This window comes from Elgaria multicarinata, chromosome 2 (assembly GCF_023053635.1).
Source record: "Elgaria multicarinata webbii isolate HBS135686 ecotype San Diego chromosome 2, rElgMul1.1.pri, whole genome shotgun sequence".
Taxonomy (NCBI): domain Eukaryota; kingdom Metazoa; phylum Chordata; class Lepidosauria; order Squamata; family Anguidae; genus Elgaria; species Elgaria multicarinata.
Genome location: NC_086172.1, coordinates 46,378,283 through 46,399,344, shown reverse-complemented (window position 1 = coordinate 46,399,344; position 21,062 = coordinate 46,378,283). Strand labels below are relative to the sequence as shown.

Below are 21,062 nucleotides of genomic sequence, written 5' to 3'. Positions count from 1 at the left end.
GTAAGGTGTAATATTCACCAACACACTCAGTCCACATGCCTCTCCTTCTCCACTCCAAGTATCACCTGGTGGTATTTACTTTGAAAGGCAGATTTCCCCCTCCTCACTTTTAAAAGACATTGTTCCTTTTCCCAAATGAGGGAAAAACCGACAACATTTTACAACAGGACAGATTCCCAATATTTCAAGGGCTATTTATTTATTTACAATATTTATATACCGTTCCCCATCCAAAAGACTTCGGGGTGGTGAACAACAAATAGAATAAAAGGATTTTTAAAAAAACCACATTATAAACTACTATTTTTAAAAGAACAAACCTTGCACAACTTCACTAAAAAAACAAGGCTGAAATCCTATACATACTTACTAAAGAGTAAGCTGGAATTGCTTCGAAACAAATTTGCATTCAGGCTTCATGTTTTATGTTTTTTCAGTGACCCATGCAGCCTGATTCAATACATGTTTACTCAGAAGTAGATGTCCCACTGACTTCAAAGGAGCTTAACTCCCAGTCCCAAGTGACTGTGTGTAAGGCAGCAGATTCAGTTTAAGGAACACAATAACAAACGAACAACGTTATACATGCTTCTTATAGTACAAATCTAAGCATGTTTGTTTAACTAAACTTCAAACCCCCATCAGAACACCGAGAACAGTTGGGGAGAATCAGAACACGCCACAAAATACTAAGGGTTTCCTCCACCCAGCCGGAGAACTACAACTTTTCATACCAATCACTGCAGCAGCGACATGAGTTCTCTGCCAAGTCGAAAGCTCCCCGGCCCAACTCTTCCCTCATTAAAACACTCTGCTTCTTATCCAATGCAGGTAATAAGTAAATAAATCTTGAGGGGGGGGGAGAGGGAAGGAGAGGACAGCGAAGGCTGCGGGAAGAGAGAGAACGGCAACTTGCTGTAACTCGGCCAAATTGCTTGATCAATTTGCGCCTGCAGAGGCTTGCAAACTAACTTTGAGTTGCTGAGTGGGGCTATGAGGCCTCGCTCGCGCATAAGTTTAAATACACACCGGGGGTGAGAGAGAGCGGGGGAAAGGCGGCGGAGCTTACCCGGAGAAAGGCAAGCGGGTCAGTGTCGTGCAAGTCTGGCCGTCCATTCCTCTTTGAGGCGGCTGGAAGCTCCAGGTGGAAACTCCTGCAGAGGGCGGGCTCCGAGTTGATCCTATGGCGTGAAGGAAGCCGCCTCGGCCACAGCTGCCAGGCGGCGGGCGGCCCGCCTCCCTCCCTCACCTGTCTGGAGCCCCTGGTGGTGGTGGTGGTGGCGGCGGAGGGCTTAAACGCTCCTGCCCGCCTCCTGCCGCCTGAGCGTCCCGCAAGAAAGGCACTGCATTCTGCTTCCGCCTTCTCCTCAGCTCCCGCGCGCCGCGCAACCGTAGGGCGCTCCTTGGCTCCGGCTGCCCGCGCCTGCACGTCGTAGACACTCACCCACCTCACTTCCCTGGACTCAGCGGGAGGAGGAGGAGGAGGAGGAGGAGGAGGAGAAGGGGGGGCACGCAGCGCCAGAGGGATGGGAGGCTACTTTGAAACCACACCTTGGAAAACTTCGCCAGAGAGGAAGAAACTGGCAGCGCGGAGCCTTCCTGGCCGCAAACGCCAGAGGGAAACAGAGCTTGCCTGTTCCTCCACACTACGACCAGTTCTGACGCTGCCGACGCTTCTCCTGGCCCAGTGCCCGCCCCCCAAGACCCGAACTTGACTTAGGGGGAGGGGAGAGAGAGAGAGAGCGGCAACAGCGGCGCTCATGCTTGCCCGGCCGTTCCCAGTTTCTCCCGGCAGGACGAATCCGTCCCGTTTCCTCCAGCGCGCTTCGGTGCTGGAATGTCTCTCCCCACCCCCCTTTCGCCGCCCAGCAAACTGCTGGAGCAGCTGTGTTAGTGCTGCCGCCGCCAAGCGCCTGTGCGCCATTCCCGCCGCTAGGGTGAGAAAGCCAGGCGGGCAAAAGAGCCTTTTACAGGTGACGAGGGAAGAGCCTGGAGGGAAAGCTTCGGGGCGTCGGCAAGGGTTAACCCTGCTGCCACGTCTCGTCCTGCGCTCTCCCGGGCCACCTCAGGACGCAGAGGCACGTCGTTGTTTGCTTCACCTCCCCTGCTCTTTCCCTGTTCTTTGGTGGCGGAGCTACGTGCCTTTGGTGAGGCGGACTCCTCTAGTCCATGGACGCTGCTTATTTACGCCGTGAGGTGGTCTTGAAGGTGCTTTTTTTTGCTGCAACAGACTTAACATGGCTACTACCTCCTTCTGGAAGTACGTTGCCCTTTTCTCTTGTATCCATTCCCCGTTTCTTTCAGTGCAGCCCTATGTCCATCTCCCCTGAAGTAAGACGTATTGTGTTCGGTGGGATTTAGTCCCAGGTAATACAAAAACAAAGGCAGCAGTGTTAGCTATAACAGAGAGAAAAATCCATGTTAGTGTAATACCTTTCTTAGGCCAACTCAAAGATCACCCCTTCCCCCAAATGGGCAAGCTTCTAAGGTCTCTTCATCAGGCAAGATTGTACAAACAGCAGATTGGTGGGTAGAGGGAGAGTATTGGGAAAAGGGTGCTGTTATAATTTGGATATCTGCATAGTCAGAGAGCTCTCCATCACAACTACTTTTCCCCCCTGGTATGCACCTGTGATTTTGACCTCCGTTTCATTAGCGGGGCAAACACTGGACCCTTTCACGGTTGTCGCTATACCGGGGAGGTCTCTTTTCACGTGTTTGCTCTCCTGCTACTGCGCCCACCACGCCCTTTCTCCTTCCCCCTCCAGTTCATTGGTTCTTGTCGGGTGATGGACGTGGACGCCTCCACTCGGGACCTGATTTGTTTATTTATGTAGAACATTACCAACATCAGAGTGAACACAAGGGTTAAAGTTTGGGGAGTCACAAGCAGGACTATGTCGCAGAAGTCCCAAAGTACTTGGGAAGCGCCGGGCGGGGAGCAAGGAGGACTTTAAGCCAGACACGAGTCCTCCTGACAGCACAGGGATGACTTTCTTCACCACTCCTGTGCTTAACATCAAGCCAGCTTCCCAACGTTCACACTCTCTTTTCCCCATGTCCACAAAAATGTATGCCACAATAAATCTGACTGCACTGAAGGCTCCACAGGACTCATTGTTCTTTTTGCACCAGTGAATTAACAGTTTCTCTCTTTCCTATATAATATGGTGCAGTGTTGAGGCACTTTCTAAGTGATGGCTGCTATTCTAGTTGTTTATTATTTTCACTTCCAAAACTCTGCTGTGTTTTTCATGACTTCCATTCCCTGTCCTTGCTTTTAATTTTTATTTTCATGTTCTTATTGCAGCTCTCCCTCTCTCTCAAAAAACAAACACACAAAAGCTTTGGCTGCAAGGCACAAATGGCATAATTTTAGTGGACCTATTTTAAAGTAGCCCACATCCTTAAACAAAACAAAAACCCCACACCCATCCTAGGCCTGACTAGCAGACAGAAGGCATCAGGGTTCAAATCCTTGCTTTGTCATTAAGCTCACTGGGTGGCCTTGGACCAAATCACTCATTGCCTAATCTGCCTCACAAGATTGTTGCTGGGTTGCTAAACTTTTATCCCAGTGCCTCTGATGGGTCATGGGTCAAGCAAAAGAATTTTGTTCTTAAAATTTCCAAAGACACGGGTCCGCCTTGAAAAAAAATGTCCATGACTGATAACCAATCACCGCCGTAGCACATGACTGCTGTTCATTTGACAAACACAGATGCCCAAATTTGGCTTTATATTGGACTTGTATTTAGTCTATGTAATCCTGACTTTGGCCCATCAAGAATATCATAAATTTAAATAACTATGTGTTACATAATTCCTCGCAAGACTTCTTAACAGTACTCAATTTCACGTCAAAAGCACAGCACGTTACATATGTGGATAAGTAAGTCTTTGTTCAAGTTATGTTTACAGTGTGAATGCAAATTGTGTAATAAAAGGAAATTGACAAACAATTTTTACATCTTTTGTTGGTTTTCCTACCTGCTCTTTCAGTAATACACACACATACTGGAATCTTCCACTGTGCAGAATAAGTCAAAGAAATGATGGCATAAGGAAAAATTATGTGTCACTAGACGTTCTCTTTTTTAATTGTTGCATTTACTCTGGAGTTCTCAATTGAGAGATTATGCAGTAATTTTTTTTTTATTTGAGATTATGCAATATTGCTGCTCCTCATTTTGCTCTATGTTCACAGGTGCTGGGTATCTATCTACATCCCAATCATAGTTTGCCTCTGGACACACCCGGCTAAGCTGTCCTAGTTCCCAGACTCAAGACAACACAAAAACTGCTATTGAATAAGGTGGAGTTCCACTGGTACTTTGTTGCCTGATCTCCTAAGTACACACACTCTATAAATCAAGGGTATTAAACTGCTTGTAGCCCAAGGGCAAAATTCCATTTTGGAGTCGCTCTCGGCCTGCATTCCATTGATGGGTGAGGCCAAAGGCAAAGCTGCAGGGCCAAAATACCCCCCTCCCAAAAAATAAATAAAAGCCTATTTTAGTAACTAAGCCTTAGGAGAGGGATTTCAACCTTTTATAGAGGGGAAAGCCTGGATGAAAGGGGATAGCGGGTGAGGCCAGGGAAAGGGGGTGTTCATCTGGGGAAGGGCAGATTTGGCCCCCAGGCTGAGGTTCTAAACCACTACTATAAACCCATGTAAAGTGAAAAATCTTGGAAATAATGGGACATTGGGGGAGGGGGGGAGTGAATTATTATTATTATTATTATTATTATTATTATTATTATTATTATTTATTTATATAGCACCATCAATGTACATGGTGCTGTACAGAGTATACTGGCAATATTACAACAATTTCCAGGGAAATAGCCATGTTAGCCAGATGCAGCAAAAACAGCAAAGAATGTTTTGGCACTTTAAGAATTAACACATTAATTTTGGTATATGCTTTCGTGGACTGCAGTCCACTTCGTCTGCAGCCCACAAAAGCATATGTCGTAATAAAGGGGTTGGTATTTGAGGTGCCACAAGACTCTGGCCTGGTTCATACAACATGCTAAACCATGCTGCTTAACCACAAAATGGTTAATGGAATGCATTGACCTTAATGCATTCCCTTAACCATTTTGTGGTTAAGCAGCACAGTTTAGCATGTTGTCTGAACCAGGCCTCTGTTGTTTTGCCTGCATTGTTGAACACTAGCTGTATTGAAATCTAATACATTTGACACTGAGTGGAATTGTACTACGGGTACCTGTTTAGACTCCTCTCTCTCAGAGCTTGGTTAAACAAGGGTTAAGCATAAGGTGTAAGTACAGAGAAGATGCCAATAGGGAAACTTCTAATATAGTGAGTGGACCTGTCCTGCTACTTATGCTACTTAAAATTCCCAGCAGCACAGGACACGTTGGCTTTATTCCTTTATCACATGATAGTGGAGCAGTGCCCATATTCCCAGCTGCAAGGAAATTCAGTATACCCATAGGCCACAACTGCAACCAGGAGAATATCATTGTCAGCTTTAAGTGAAAGCTCTTCCTGTTCAAACAATTCCAGGAGCCTGTGCACTTGAAGGCTTCTGGGTTGCAGCATTTCTATACATTAAGCTTTCTTAAAGTGCATTGAGCTCTCTCATGTTATTTAGTGGGGAGTAGAGCACATATGACCAATTTATAAATTCAGGGTGGCAAGAGGAAGAGATCCAAGTTTGAATTGGTGTATAATATAGCTTGGAATGGATGGATACGGCCATTTTGGTTTCTCTCAGTGTCTAATTTTTCCAATCTTAAATTCAGTTCATCCTGTTTCCACATCAAGTTTGAGAATTGTACATGTTGCATGAAAATCCATGCTAATTTTTGTGTGCATTTCCCTAAAAGGCATGAATTTTTGAACACGCACATTTTTGCAATCAATTTTCTCTCATAGTGCACATTTTAACAGGGCAGGTCCTTCCATTAGGCAAGGTGAAGCACTCACTCGGACGGCAGGTTCTGGGAAGTGGCAGAATGACCCTCGCCCACCCCACCCCCCACTTCTACTCATCCTCCAGGGCTGCCGCCTCCCTGCCTTCCTGGCTCCAGGGAGTTTACCAGAAGTCTCATGAGATTTCAGCCATCTCTCATGAGACTTTGGGCAGGTCTTGCAAGTCTTTGGGTGAGCTTCCTGTGGCCAGGAAGAAAAGGCAGTAGTGGCAGTGGCAGCTTGCCTCAGGGAGCAAAACTCGTTGGGCCAGGCCTGAATATTAAACATTATTTTGACTAATATATTTTCTCCCCATCCCCTTTTTTTATTGGAAAACTCTACCACAAAATTCAGAGAAATTCACATTTCAAACGATGTGACTTTCAGTTCACATTTAAGTTTGAAAGTGCAAAACAACCACACCTGTCTATCACTAATTCTAGCCATATTAAGTTTTATGTTCAAATGACAAATGCAGGATTTTGCAAAATGACTTGGGTCTCATGCTAGAAAACACTCACAGGCTTCTAACAAGGAAGAGCAGAATTGCCATGCTCTCTTTACTAGAACAGTTTTCAGGTGCAGAATAGAGGTATTTTGTATACTGCTTATGAAATATTTTGCATTTATCTCTGTGTGTGGGTGTTGCAAATTTAAAAAATGGACAAATATTTTCAGTTCAAAATACAACTCTATGTAGGTCACCTTTAGCCTGGTGATGGCTTCTCAATTGCTTCCTCTGATCATTCATGACTTTCCTTGGCAGCTGAATTAACTCCTCAGCTTTTGTTTTGGTCTCTTTGTTGTTTCATGCCATATTAAAGGCTTAGTAATCCATGCCAACTGATTGCCCATTAAGCATTTTATTTTAAGTGCCCCTGTCATTTGCTCAGAAAATCCTATAATTCAACATTTATCAACAATATGTACAATTAAAGATCCTGGTAAGGGCATCTTTTTCATAAGAACATAGTAAGAGCCATGCCAAGCTCCAGCAGTCCATTCATACAGTGGCCAACCAGCTGCCCACAAGAAACCTTCAAGCAGGACAAGAGTACATCAGCAACATCCCACCCATTTCCCCAGCATACTGCCTCTGATACTGAAGATAGCATAGAGCCAATTATGAGTAGTAACCATTCATCACTTTCTTCTCCAGGAATTTGTCTACACCCCACCCCTTTTAAAGCCATCCAAACTGGCAGCCAGCACTATGTCTTGTGGTAGTGAATTCCAGTTTGTAAAGGGTGCAAAGTCCACAGTGAGTTTCAAAGCCCTGTTCTTGGGTTTTATTCAAATTTACATAGCAAAAACAAAACAAATGCCAGTGTGTTGTAGAACATTTGTTGCAAGCAATTACTTTTTCGATACTGTATAAGAGTCACATATGCAAGTGGTTCTGTGGAATAATAAAATGCAGGTGTGGAGCTCCTAAATGGTACCACTGTTTGCAACACTGTTTGGTCATTTGGGATGCTTCTAGATGGAGGGACCCTATCCCCTACAAGCCAAAGGCTTTGTGCAGGTACTCTGTCTTTTCTTCCTTAAGATTTTTCTGATTAAAAAAAATAAATTTAAAAAAATGGAAGAAGTGACAGGAAAACACAGGAGGGCTGTGTTTAAATACAATTATGTCTGGACTCCCTGTAAAATCTTGTGAATGGAGCAGTGTGATTGTAGAATAAAAGCCAGGTCTGGACACACCTTCAGTGGTTTGTTCCTGAGCTGCAGGATTTAGTGTTGTAGCCAATGTTAGTCATTGGCTAACATTGGCTAACATACATTCAAGTAGACTCATTGAAATTAAGTTGGTACTTAAGTTGGACTAACATGGGGTATAACCCTTAAAGCAATAGTGAAGAGGTACTTATTTCAAAATAAAGTGTTTTGCACCGTATAGTAAAGAGACACACCTTTCACCCACATTTGTTTTAATTTAATTTAAAACAAATGTCTGAAGGACACTGTTAATATCTCTGCTGTTATGAAAGTTTCTCCCATGATCCCTATAATGGCAATAAGTCACAGGATTTTTCAAGAGCATGCACACACGCCCTCCCTTGCTCATTTCTGCAAAGATGCAGCTTGCTTCCCATAAAAATGCTACTGTTGCAAGCTGACTCAGGGTAGAAAGCCCTGCCACCTACTGAGTCATTTATTAAATGCCAGTTACTACAGTGGCTGCAGCAACATGAAGGGCAACACAACACCAGCATTTATTTGTTTATGGTTTTGCCTCATGGTCATGGATGGAAGAATTAATTGTACTAATCAGAGTGCATAGAAATTGTTTTACATGCTCCTTTGGGCATTGATTGCATCCAACAATGGCAGAGAATGGCATTCTCTGCTTTTGCTTGAAGTTCATTATTACTATCGATGTTAAAGGCCTTTACTCTCCACTCTGGTGGATTTGTCCCTGCATAGGCCAGGTTCAGAGCGCTTTGTCTGAATGAGATCGTCAGCCTTCAATGGGAGAACAGGCAGGAATGCTGGAGATGTAAGCAGTAGGGGCTGGTAGCTCCAACATCAGTGGGGCAGTGAATCTGCTCCAGGTTTTAGTCAGAACTCTAAAGGAGCTGTCCAAGGTTCTGAGGCTATTTTGGGGTTGGGGTTCAGCACTTTGGATAGCTCTTTTAGACTGGTTCTGGCTAAAACCCAGAGCAGATTCACAGAGCACCGCACTGACATCAGAGTCACCAGCCTGCATTGGGTGTAATTCAGCAGCTGTAGTGCTGGATGAACAGGAATCATGGAGAAGCACACACCAAAACCCTATGGTTAACATAGCAGAGATATGAGGGAAGGACTTCCTGACTCTCCAGAATTACCATTACAGAAAGACAGGGCATTCCACCTACGTTCATCCCAGAAATGTGTGTGCACAATAAAGTTGCATAAGTCATTCGAGAAAAAGCTCTCCCACCCAGTTTACAACCCTGTGCTCTCATAATACTTTTTAAGAGCAGCACAACACAGTTCCTGGGTTGTTGCTGCCCTTTATCCCAAAGTACTGAATTACAAGTGTGTGTGTGTCCAAAGAAACACTACTCCTAAATGATGATTACCTTCAGGACCTGGGGAAACATAGGTGGGTAGGCTTCTCCACCTCAGACATTTACACTAAAGTGTCAACAAGGATGGGAGGATCGGCCAGACATCACAGGGCTAAAGGTGCAGCCCTGCAACCCCTTTCTACACATTTTACCCCCTGACATAAGTAACATATGAAGGGGGCTTATATGCAACCATACCTATGGTTGAGTGTGTTCATGATGCTGTGACTGGTAGAGATGAAGAAAGATCATAGCTGCAACTCCTCAAGTAATATGATTCCAATCCTGGCTGATGAATATTAATGTGTGAATCCGCCCTGATAAATGTAACACCTGTGACAGGTAAAAGAAGCTTGTAACAGATAACGGGATGTGAAAGATTAACTAGAAGAAAACAGTCAACACAGCCAATGATAGGGAGGTGGAGTTGTTGTCCAATTACATTTGGAGGGCCACAGCTTTCCCATCCCTGGTATCAAAGCAGGGACAGTGTAAGCTATGAGGAAGGATAATAACTACCAGTGAGTTTTAAGGAGTATTTTACATGAGCTAAAAGTTGTTTCTAAGATTGGGTGTGACATAGGAGTAGGAATAGTTACGGGGTGGGTGGGAAAGGGAGTAAAGCTTGCATGTAGAAACAAGCATTGCCTAATAGACATGGGCATTGTGCAGCCCAGTGGGAAGCCATTTGCTGTTTTTCCTTAAATGTTTTAAGGTACATTTAAAATCAGTCATTTACTTCCAGATCTGAAAAATAATTGAGGTGAGTTTATGCAGATGTTTAGATTTGTGCTCAGGTCCATGGCACGTGGAAAGTTCAGTGTAACTTTGTTGACAGAGCTGAGATCACCACAAAGTCTCATCTGGCAAAACTGAGTAAGTGGATGTTACATTTTGCTACCTATGTTACACTTTTGAAGCACATACTGAACAGTTAAAGGAACAATTATCTGTAGTATATGACTTCAGGGCATATCCTTTAGTGACGCATAAATCACTCACCACTTATGATTAGCCAAACCTTTCTAATGTTCCTCAAAGTGAGCGCTTTCTGTAACATCTCTAGGGAAAAAAAAGTTTTTAACCCTTGCTTAGACCTACAGGTAATCTACAATGGTACCAATTATAATTTTATTCTTAAGAAAACCTCCATTAATCATTATGGAAATCATTAAACTGATCCTGATCATGTCCTGACAACATAAAAGTCAAAACACATAAATGTCACCAATGTATCCTGTTTCTCAGCTAATGAGTTTTTGTTTGGTGTTGACAAACAGTAAGAGGGAATAGCAAAAGGAAAAACAATACATTAACACCTCAGCCCTAAACACATCTACTTGAAAGTTGAGGCAGCTGAACATGTTATCTTGTCACTGGGGTGTGCATGCCCAGAAAATGGGATTACCTTGCCCACTTCACATCCCCTATCAAAATCTTTAGAAAACCGTACTTTCTAGATTGCCTGCATCATGCTACAAGTAGCCATGCCTCTGTTCCTTATTCCTAGGGATTACTGGCAGTGACGTGGTAATTCACTGTGTGGGAAAGTTGATGAGCACATCAAAATTTTACAGGTGTCTGTGCATGTCTAACTCTGCATGACGGTGATTTGCCCATACAAAGCTGATATCAAAGTTGAGCATAGTTGGCACCTGCCAAGGATGTACACCCAACAGTGGCCCACTAGCAACAGCCCCCTGGAGTTGCTCCTCCTCTTCACCACTGCAACCTGCTTGTTCACCCGCTTCTTGCTCTGGCCCAGACAACAACGGTGGTGAGAAGGAGGAGCAGGAGATGCCAGTGCTTACTTGCCCCCGGGCTCTGCCTGTAAGCAAGACAGCGGTAGCAATGATGAAGATGAGGATGAGGCACAATAGCGGTTGGTGACAAGGGTGATGAGAAGGTAAACTCATGGAGGGAGGAGTCCCATTGAGGGTGTATTATCCAAGGCCCCTCCAAAACGTGGAGCCACCATAGAAAGATTAGCCAGTGCTGCTATTCAAAAGTACTAATGATTTCAGTGGAAATTCAATTCCACCCCATGCAATGAACAATACTGGGTCATAATGCATAATCCCATAAATTTATTTATTTATTATTGCATTTATATCCCACCTTTTTTTCCCTGCAAGGAACCCAAGGAAGCATACATAATCCTCCTCCTCCTCCTCCTCTCCATTTTATCCTCACAACAACCACCCTGTGAGGTGGGTTGGGCTGAGAGTCTGTGACTGGCCCAAAGTCATCCAGAGGGTTTCCATGGCTGAGTGGGGACTAGAACCTGGATCTCCCAGCTCCCAGTCCAATACTCTAGCTGCTACACCACACTGGCTCTCTTTTAAATAGCTAAAATGTGGGACTGATACAGACAGGCAGACATTGCATGGAGGCTAGTTTCAATGGCTCTCTATGGCAGCAGCTGTCTCCGCACACTGAGCTGTTTGCAGTGGTGTGCCATGTGAAAATGCCTCGCCATGCCACAACCACTGAAATGGGATATAGGAGAACCTCATGGCATGCCGGGTCAATGCAAAGGAATGGATCAGCATACAGAGGTGGATTGCCCCGCCACCCCGGGGAGCAACTTGAAATGGACTCCTTGATGGTGGTGCTTCATTGTCATCACTCTTTTCTTTGCAAAGAGTACCTTGAGTAAGAGTACACAGAGTAATAAGCGGCAGCACACCACCACCACCATGAAGTACTTCCAAGGCTTAATTAAATAAGAAGATTACAAATGGATGAATGATTAAAATGAAAAAAGTGCTCCACCAAAAACAACTATTGGCTCATAGCAATACTTCCTGTAGCACATACCTGCCTCTGCATGTTTGCTGAAAGAGATACTGGCAGACAAATGTGATAGAAGGCAATGACTGAATGGAATGCTACATAAACCACTTGACAAAATAACATTCATTTATTTGGGAGAGGAAGATCCTAGACGAGCACAGTTAATTGTTCTGCATTTCTTTCATCATTGCGATGGAATAGCAAAATTGTAATGGCATCCATCTATACTTCGTTAATAGAATAAGGCACCTCTATTTTCAACCTAATTAGCTGCATGAGTCATAACATGAATCTAACAGAGAAAACGCCCATCTCTTTCATAATCCGCACCCACCTTGCACAATGATATTCAAAAGTCCATTGTACTAAAGTTTAAGACACATAGAATGTAAAAAAGACAACATAATGAATGGTGCATGCGTATACACACAGACACACACAATTTGTCTTTAAGAGAACATGGGAGTTGTTGCTAGTTTTGCTATACAAGACTAACCCGGCAACTCTTCTGGGATCTGATTAATGCTTGATCCATATATAAATTGTAGCAAGCTGTCCCTGGTACTTGCAAGTTATGCTAACAAAAGGTCAAATTTGATAAACCACAAGCATTCAGTACTGCTCACCACAATGAAATATAAAGGTGCCAACAAATACATTAACTAAGTACAGTGGGCCAAGATACATGCCATAGATAAGTACTTTGGGGTAAATGATTGACTGCATTGCTTCTGAGAATGCCACTAAAGGCAATATACACACAGCCCAACGCTGTGCTATGCACTGTATGGTATAAAAGCCTGACTTCGTTCTTGAAGAATAATTTATGTACAAGCTACTCATGAGAGTAAAAACCATAACTTTCCAAATAATTTTGGAACACTCCCAAGAATCTTTGCATTTGTGCCCTCTTTTCCTAACACAGCGACCCTCAAAATGTTTCCCCCTCTTAAAGGACGTGATCAATGGAACTGGAGATTTACCTGCTGTACCTAAATAATGAACTCCCTTAGCCTGTTGCAAAACAAAGAAATAACAACACTCTTGCCAAAAAAATAATGCCAATGCTGAAAGATAAGGGGCCTTAACCATCATTTAGACTCACAGAAGGTTCCCAGGACCTGGAGAATCCTACATGTGCAGTTCTCAGGGGTGGGTGGGTAGGTGAGCTGCACGTTGTCAGAGGCTTTTTACACACATTGACCCTCCACACAAGTAATACATGAAGGAGGCTGTAAAGAAAAGCAACAGCCTTCAGTTCTTCTTACTTTGTTGCACGTTTTTAAGTTACTAAGCATTTTATTCTACACTATCTGTTCTGCAGTGGAAGCAATCTTGGGCCACAGCTAGACCTAAGGTTTATCCTGGGATCATCCAGGGTTCACCCCTGCCTGAGCACTGGATCCCCTGTGTGTCACCTAGATGAACAGGTTTGACCCCTGGACGATCCAGGGATAAACCTTAGGTCTAGCTATGGCCTTGGTTTCCTATTCAGAGCCCTTTAGTGGTGTTTCGTGTGAGGCAGCTTTTCCACAATGAGCTAGAAGCAGAATTAAATGCAGCACTTGAGACAGAGCTACAGCAAAGGTCAGCAACCTTTTTGGGCGAGTGGAAACATGTGGCAATTTGAGAAACTGACCTGGGCACCACCACAAAATGGGTGTGTTGCAGATGGGCCTGCAGCCACCTCACCTGCCATCTTCATTTCCTAAGAATTTCTGTCAGCCTCACTCAGAGGCATTCAAGGGGAAAGAAGATGGCAGCAGCTAGAGGGCCTTAGTTTGCTTTGAAGTGATCTCAGCTGCCAGTAAGAAACTTCACTATTTAAAAAAAAATCTAGGAGCGAGGGGTAGGGCTACCAAGAAAAGCATCCGGGGGTGCACTGGAGCTATGTTTCCTATCCCTAAGCTATAGTATCCAGCAATGCCCTTCGCTTTGGCCAAGACCGTTCTATAATGTTTACTCATGCATAAGCCCCATTCATTAAAGGTCCCTTCTTGTGTTAATTAAAAGCTTCCCGCTTGCAGGCTGACAGTGCAGTCTCATATATGTCAGAAGTAAGTCCCACAGAATTCAGTGGGCCTTACTCCTAGGTAAATCGATATATAAGAATGCATCTTCAGTCTATTTTATTGCTTCTTTGCAAGGAGATTATAGATGAATAGCCTCTGATTTGCCCCTGTAACAGATCTACACCAAGCAGGATATAACACTTTTAAAACGGTATGAAAACTGTATATGTAATGTGTCCTGGGCCTGAACAGTTGTCATAACATTATAAACCGTTATAAGCAGTAGTGTAGATCCTGCCTTGGTTGCCTCTTATTGCTAGTGTCAGTTCCCTGTGGGGGAGAGCCTTTCATTTCAGGTTTCCTCGGTTCCTTTTTTTTAATATAGCAAAATAGTTCTACTTTGCTATAAACATGTGGAGGGGAAAAAGCAATAGCTGAAGGGAGGGGGCATAGCTCAGTGTGAGAGAGCACATGCGTTGCATGCAGAAGGTAACAGGTTCGATCCCCGGCTTCTCCAGGTCGGGCGTGAAACCTTGGAGAGCCACTGCCAGTCAGTGTCAACAATATTGGGCTAGATGGACCAATGCTCTGACTCAGTATAAGGCAGCTTCCTATATTCCTAAAATCAGTAATTCAGGTTGTAGTTCTATAGTGTACATACTTACCCAGGAATAAGTTCTATTGAATTCAGTGGGGTTTGTGTCTGACGCTATAAAGCTTGCCATTCCAGAACGGAAACTAACAAGGGATAATTAAGAGGATATTCATTACTAACCACTACGACCCAATAAACAGGAAGCAACACACACAAAACCCTCAGGCAGGTTCTACACATGTTATGCTTTTATTCAAACATGCATCAGCCCTGAAAAGCCTTAGCAGCACTTTGCCTGTGCACATTGGGCAGGTTACTGCAGCCATTTAGTGACGGCTCCAGGTTTTTTGAGGTCCCTGAATGGGCCCCCTCCCTCAGTGTGAGTCTACCTTCTCACCCCCCATCCACTCCCGTTGTCAGCAGCAGTTATGGCTCCTCCTCCTCTGTTTCATCATTGTTACTACTTGCTTGCTTGACAGGCAGAGAGCCGATGAGCAAATAGGCAGCATGCTAAGCCATAGTTAGGCAGCTAGCCCTTTTGTAGCAGATGGTTAGTGATCATGTTTAAACCATGGTTAGGAATGCTTCACACAACATGCTAAGTGAGGCTAAGCCATAATGTTGAGCTCAAAATGCTTAACCACCGTGGTTTAGCACGTCGTCTGAACAGGGTCAGTGGAATCTACTGTTCCCCTTCTCCACTGTCAGGGCCGGAGCAACAGGCAGGTGAACAAGCAGGTTGTAGTGGTGAAGAGGAAGAGCAACTCCAGGGGGCGCTTTTCTCAGTAGCCCCATGCTGGGGTATGTGCCCTCAACAGATGCCTTATTTAACCTTGATGCAGGCCCTGGTTGTAATTGTTTTTTATTGCTGCCACACCCCCTGACACCCCCCACCCCCACAAAAGGGATAAAAGAAAGAAAACACCCATAAGATTTGAAAAACCCCAGGAGAACAAATTGAAAATGCTGGACTCCACCAATTTTACATTGATGTCATTCAGATTCTTCATAAAAGGTGAATAAACAGAAAATGACTGTTGTACAGAGATGTGGCAGCAACCCAAAAACTGAAGAAAATCCACTATGTACTGTTGTGATTTGTTAAAGCATTTTGAAAGCCTAACAATCACACAGAACTTCTCTGTATACTGTTTAAACCAAGATTACCACCTTAATAGTGTTTAATTTCCTACATTCGTATTCCTTCTAGAAAATGCTGCCACTGTTGAAATAAGTGAGGAGGTACTACATGAGATCCATAAGAAATTATTGGATTGAAATGATTGCACAAGTTTAGATCTAGCCTAGTTATTAATGATTCAGTTCTTAACTTAGGGCACAATCCTATGTATTTTAAACAGAAAAAAAGTCCTACAACTCCCAACATTCCCCAGCCAGCCATGCTCCCTTAATTTCTTTGATCAAATGCTTCAGTATCAGAGGTAGTTTGCCTAAGTATACAAGTTATTGAAGAACACAACCAAGAAAGTGTTGCACTTATGAGTTTCCCACAGCCCAACAGACCCATGGTGTGATCCAGCTTGGCTCTTCTTATGTTATTATGCTCTTAGTGTTGACTGTGTTTGCAAATACTTAAAATACTTGAAAGGTTGTCACACAGAGGAGGGCCAGGATCTCTTCTAGATCCTCCCAGAGTGCAGGACACGGAATAACGGGCTCAAGTTAAAGGAAGCCAGATTCCAGCTGGACATCAGAAAAAACTTCCTGACTCTTAGAGCAGTACGACAATGGAACCAGTTACCTAGGGAGGTTGTGGGCTGTCCCACACTAGAGGCCTTCAAGAGGCAGCTGGACAGCCATCTGTCAGGGATGCTTTAGGGTGGATTCCTGCATTGAGCATGGGGTTGGACTCGATGGCCTTGTAGGTCCCTTCCAACTCTGATATTCTATGATTCTATGAAAAGGAAAGGGACAATTTTCTTTATCTCTGGTTATATTCTTTTTATTCAGCAATAAGCTCTGCTAGTCAACTACAATCCCATGCAACTCTCTTGGCATCTAAATTGTCACTTGCTAATTGCTATCCCAATTATTGTATTAATATCAAAATTAAAATATTCCACTACCATGTAAAAGTGACAATAAGTAAGTGATAAATAATGTACATGAAAAACCCTGTTAAATAATACAACCTTCTGTTTACTATGATGTAATAACTCCTCTCTTTAATGAAGTAAAAAGTACTCATATGCTAATTAACCTGTTTCCTCTCACTAGTAACACAGTTTACATTGTTCTTGCTTCTATTAAATTCAATTATCTATCCCTCATTAGACAAATGCACTAATTCAAAGATAAAGAGATTGCATTGAATTGTTGAGAAGCTGCAGTTAAAACAAATGAATGGTTGCGGGGGAGGGGGGGAAGCAGAAACTAGGTTAACGTATCAGATGCCTAATTTAAGCTGATACACAAAGAAATTCAGAATCAACACTGCCTCTTTGTCCTGAATTCATCACATTAGAGTTGAGAGTTGGATCCATTTGGGATTCACTGTCACATGGGTGTCTGGTTTTACCTTCTAACTGAGGCCTGCATGATTTGTGAGCCACCAAGTCAAAAACAGCCTACCAGCCCACCAATGACTCAAAGTAAATCTCCCAGTTTTACCACTCGAGGGATTATGAAGCAGTTCATCTGTCCGGCAAGGTGATTCATCTGGTCCGGTGAGGTGATGTTCAACTTGTTCTAGAGGGAGTTGCACTCCCCATAAAGGATTGGGTTCATAGTTTGGGGGTGCTCTTGCATCCAGAACTGTCACTTGAGGCACAGGTGGACTCAGTGACAAGGAGAACCTTTTATCAGTTTAGGCTGATATACCAACTGCACCCTTATCTGGACAGAGATAGCCAAGCTACAATTATCCATGCTCCCATAACCTCTCATCAGGATTACTGCAATGTGTTATACATGGGGCTGCCTTTCAAAACGGTCCGGAAACTTCAGCTGGTACAAAACAGGGCAGCACGTTTGTTAACAGGGACTGGCCAACAAGACCACATCACACCTGTCCTTTTCCAGATTCACTGGCTGCCAGTCCAGGTCTGGGCCTGATTCGAAGAACGGGAATTAACATTCAAAGCCCTAAATGGCTTGGGGCCAGGTTGTCTGAAGGAACACCTCCTCCCATATGTACCTGCCTGGACCCTAAGATCATCCTCAGAGGTCCTTCTCCATGAGCCCCTGCCAAAGGAAGTGAGGCAGGTGGCTACCAGGAGGAAGGCTTTCTCTGCTGTGGCACCCCGGCTATAGAATGACTGCTCTAGAGAGTTTCACCTGGCACCTATGATATACTCTTTTCAATGCCAGGGGAAGACTTTTTTATTTTCTCAGTATTTTAACAGTTTGTTATCTTAGTTTTTATCTTTACTGTTTTAAATCTGTATTTTAAATCTGTATTAATCTCTGCATTGCTGCTCGTTTTTATCCTGGTTGTGCTTTTATAATATTTTTATACTGTTGCTTGTTTTACACTTTGAAGTGTACTTCATGGTTTTAATTTTTGTGAACTGCCCAGAGAGCTTCAGCTATTCGGCGGTATAGAAATGCAATAATAAATAAATAAATAAATAGGTCTGTTTTCAATATAATAGGACACAGGTTGTGCAGATCTGTTGTAATTAACACTCGGCCAATTCTGTCTTATCCAAGACCCCAGCCATTGCTACTTGAGCCTCTGCTTCCATTTGTTTCCGCTAAAATGGCATTTTATTCAGCTTTGCCCTCCTAAGTTTTAAATATATGGGGAAACCCACAACAGCTTTTGGCTGGCAGAATGTGAAGAGAGGTGGTGTGGCCTTGGGGTCAAAGCACCCAGTGACTCTGGCTGCCTCATCCCCTTCTTAACTCCCTTCATGTAGCGTAGGGGTAGGGAAACATTTTGGCCCAGGGTCCAAATTCCAATTTGGGAAGGATCCCAGGGGCTTTATTCCAGCAATTCAATTCTCTGCATGTCTACTCAAAAGCAATCCATGGAAACAATCTTTCTAAAATACAAGTCTCCAGTTCACACACCTTCTCCCTACAGGAACAGTTTAAATAACTTGCTATTTAACTGAAATAACTTGATATTTTAAAGATCTTTAAAGAACAGGGTATTTCAAGTTTAAATGCTTTTGAATGCCTCTGATTTAGAAGTAAAGCTGTCTTCCTTCAGCTCTCAGCAGGGAAATCCCTGGTCTTATCTCCAAGCACTGATCGGAGATAAGAGCAGGGATTTCTTGCCAGGGCTGGAGGGGAAAGGGGCAGAGCCTGCAGAAGAAGCCACTGGCCTTTCTGGTTGTGAATGATGTGCACTGCATCCCAACACATCTTGAGGGCACCAGGCTGGGGAAACTGTGCTTAGACAGTTGGACTTGAGAGGACCCCGGTTAAAATTTCCACTTAGCTATGAAGCTCACTGGATGACACTGCTCTCTCTCTCGCGCTCTCGCTCTCTCCCTAACCTGTGAAGATATAGCCTGAGCAGAGGGTGTGTGGGAGAATCTGTGCTATCTTGAGCTTCTTGGAGGAAAGGTGGGATATAAATGTAATAAATAAATGCACATATAATCAGAATTGCTCACATAATTAGCAGAAGCATGATATTTGGCTCAAAGGCATGTCCCCCCCCACCAAAGTAGATGAAAACAGGATGTGGGGGCCTGTGTGAATTTGGCCTTGTTGATGGTCATTTTCCAAAATGGCTTCTTGGGTGATGGATAGATGTTGAATTATTTGCTGTGCAAACTGCAAAAACAAAACAAAAAAAAACACCAGAAATGAAGTGAACAGTCCTAATGTGATGTCATCATGTGTTTTTCTACACTTAATACAGCTGTTCACACACATATTTCAGGTATTCTATTCATTTTAAAAAAGCAACAACACCCAAGCACACTCCATACCATAATTTGATCAGTGATGTTGACATGTACATGAGCACAGGTATTGCTCAGTGCAATTAATTCTTCTGTCAAGAAGAGTTTCTAGAACAGGCTGTTTTATGTACATAAATAAGTCATGTCACGAACCTGTGAAACACTAATCCAGGGGTGATTGCATCCTGTGTTACTTTGATGGCAACCGCATGCTGATGGCAGTATCTGGGATTGTTCACACACATGAGCAGCCTGGTAGATGCCTCCAATGAGAAGCAGTTGTGAGGCATCTGTGGCGTCACCCCACAATTGATTATATTGTATATGTTTGACTTAGTATGTCTGGTAAATATGGAATGTTAGAACTGAGTGGGTGTGGTTTGTGATGTAATAGGTGGGGGAAGGGTATATAAGGAATGTTTGGGGAGTTTGTGAGGAGGGAGTTGTTTATTTGTAGAGTAAGATGAGTTTGGATTCTAGGGGTTTAGGACTGGTGTAAAGAGAGTGAGGTGGTTGGTTTATGGAGAGTTTAGATCAGGCAGGATTGAAAGTATTATATTTTTATTTAAAGCTTTTAAATAACAATAAACTTGGGAAAGCTAATCTATCCCCTGCATCATTTCCATCCCATAGAAATAAAGCTTCCACCCTCACTCTTTCTTTTGTAAAAGTCTGTAATCCAATGCTTGGGTGCAGGATCCTCCTCATTAAGAATGGGACACTTCTGTCAGTTTAGAATGCAATGCTAAGGTTTTAGTGTTGGGCTAATAATGCATGCTTACTCAGAAGCAAGTCCTACAAATTTCAAAAGACATAGAGTGTCCCTAAGATTCTCCCTCCTTCCCTGGCATGTGTGCAAAGGATGGGAGGGGATGTCTGTTGTACTGTTTCCTTGCAGTCCCCAGGAAAGCCAGGACTTACTTCTGAGTAGACATAAGATGCTCAGCACACTTACTTGGTAGTAAACTCCATTGGAAGTCAATGGCACTTCTGAGTAGACATAAGCTCAGCACACTTACTTGGGAGTGATCCCCATTGAAGACAATGAGACTTACTTCTGAGTAGACATAAGACCCTCAGCACAGTTACTTGCGAGTAAGGCCCATTGAAGATAATGGGACTTTTAGAGTTGGAATAAACAGCCCATGGGACATACGGACTTGCAATGATGGGAGTTGTAGTCCAACACCTTTGGAGGGCACCAGGTTGGGAAGGGCTGTTCTAAACAAAACAAAACAAAAGAGAGAAGCAGGTGGCCCTAAGTTGTTTGTCATTAGTTTTCCACAACCCCACAGTCACTTCTGCATATCCTATTCTCCATCCTGTTGGCACGGTTTATCTGCTTTGGGAGAATGAGAATTCCTCTGGCGCTTTCTGCTTCCTTAGGGAGGATGTGGCATTAAAGCTTGTGAGCCTTAACTCCCAATTTCCCTGCTTTTTAGTGCTTGGTTGAAAACCGTAGAGCCTTAACGTTGTTTTGTAAACCATAGGTTGTTTTTCTAAAATGAATGTATCAATGGGACTGGGAGAAGAAATTCTGCATCGGTTGCACTCAGACATTTACTATGTTCAGTTTTACTAAGGGAGTCATCAACAATGTTTGCCTGGACTCCTGCAAGGAAGACGATCAGTCAAGCAATTAGTGACAGCTCCCAGAGAACAGAGACTACCAAAAAATGCATCTGTGGTGAGGAGCTGTCAAGCATTTGTTAGTTGGAATGTGGAACTGCGCCACTCCCGTGACATGCCTGATTAGATGCACAGGAATGTAGCAGATGG

The 21,062-nt window shown here is 43.6% G+C and overlaps 1 protein-coding gene across 2 annotated transcripts in view; it reads right to left on the bottom strand.

Annotated features, from left to right (window-relative positions):
• The window catches only part of COBLL1 (cordon-bleu WH2 repeat protein like 1), a 96,697-nt gene extending 95,537 nt beyond the window's left edge, over nt 1–1,160 (bottom strand). For both annotated transcript variants that reach the window (XM_063116464.1, XM_063116466.1), the window contains exon 1: nt 1,070–1,160. In XM_063116464.1, the coding sequence (XP_062972534.1) occupies nt 1,070–1,116 (47 nt within the window). In that variant the 5' untranslated portion in view covers nt 1,117–1,160. The remainder of the gene's footprint in view (nt 1–1,069) is intronic.
• Nucleotides 1,161–21,062: the final 19,902 nt, after the last annotated feature.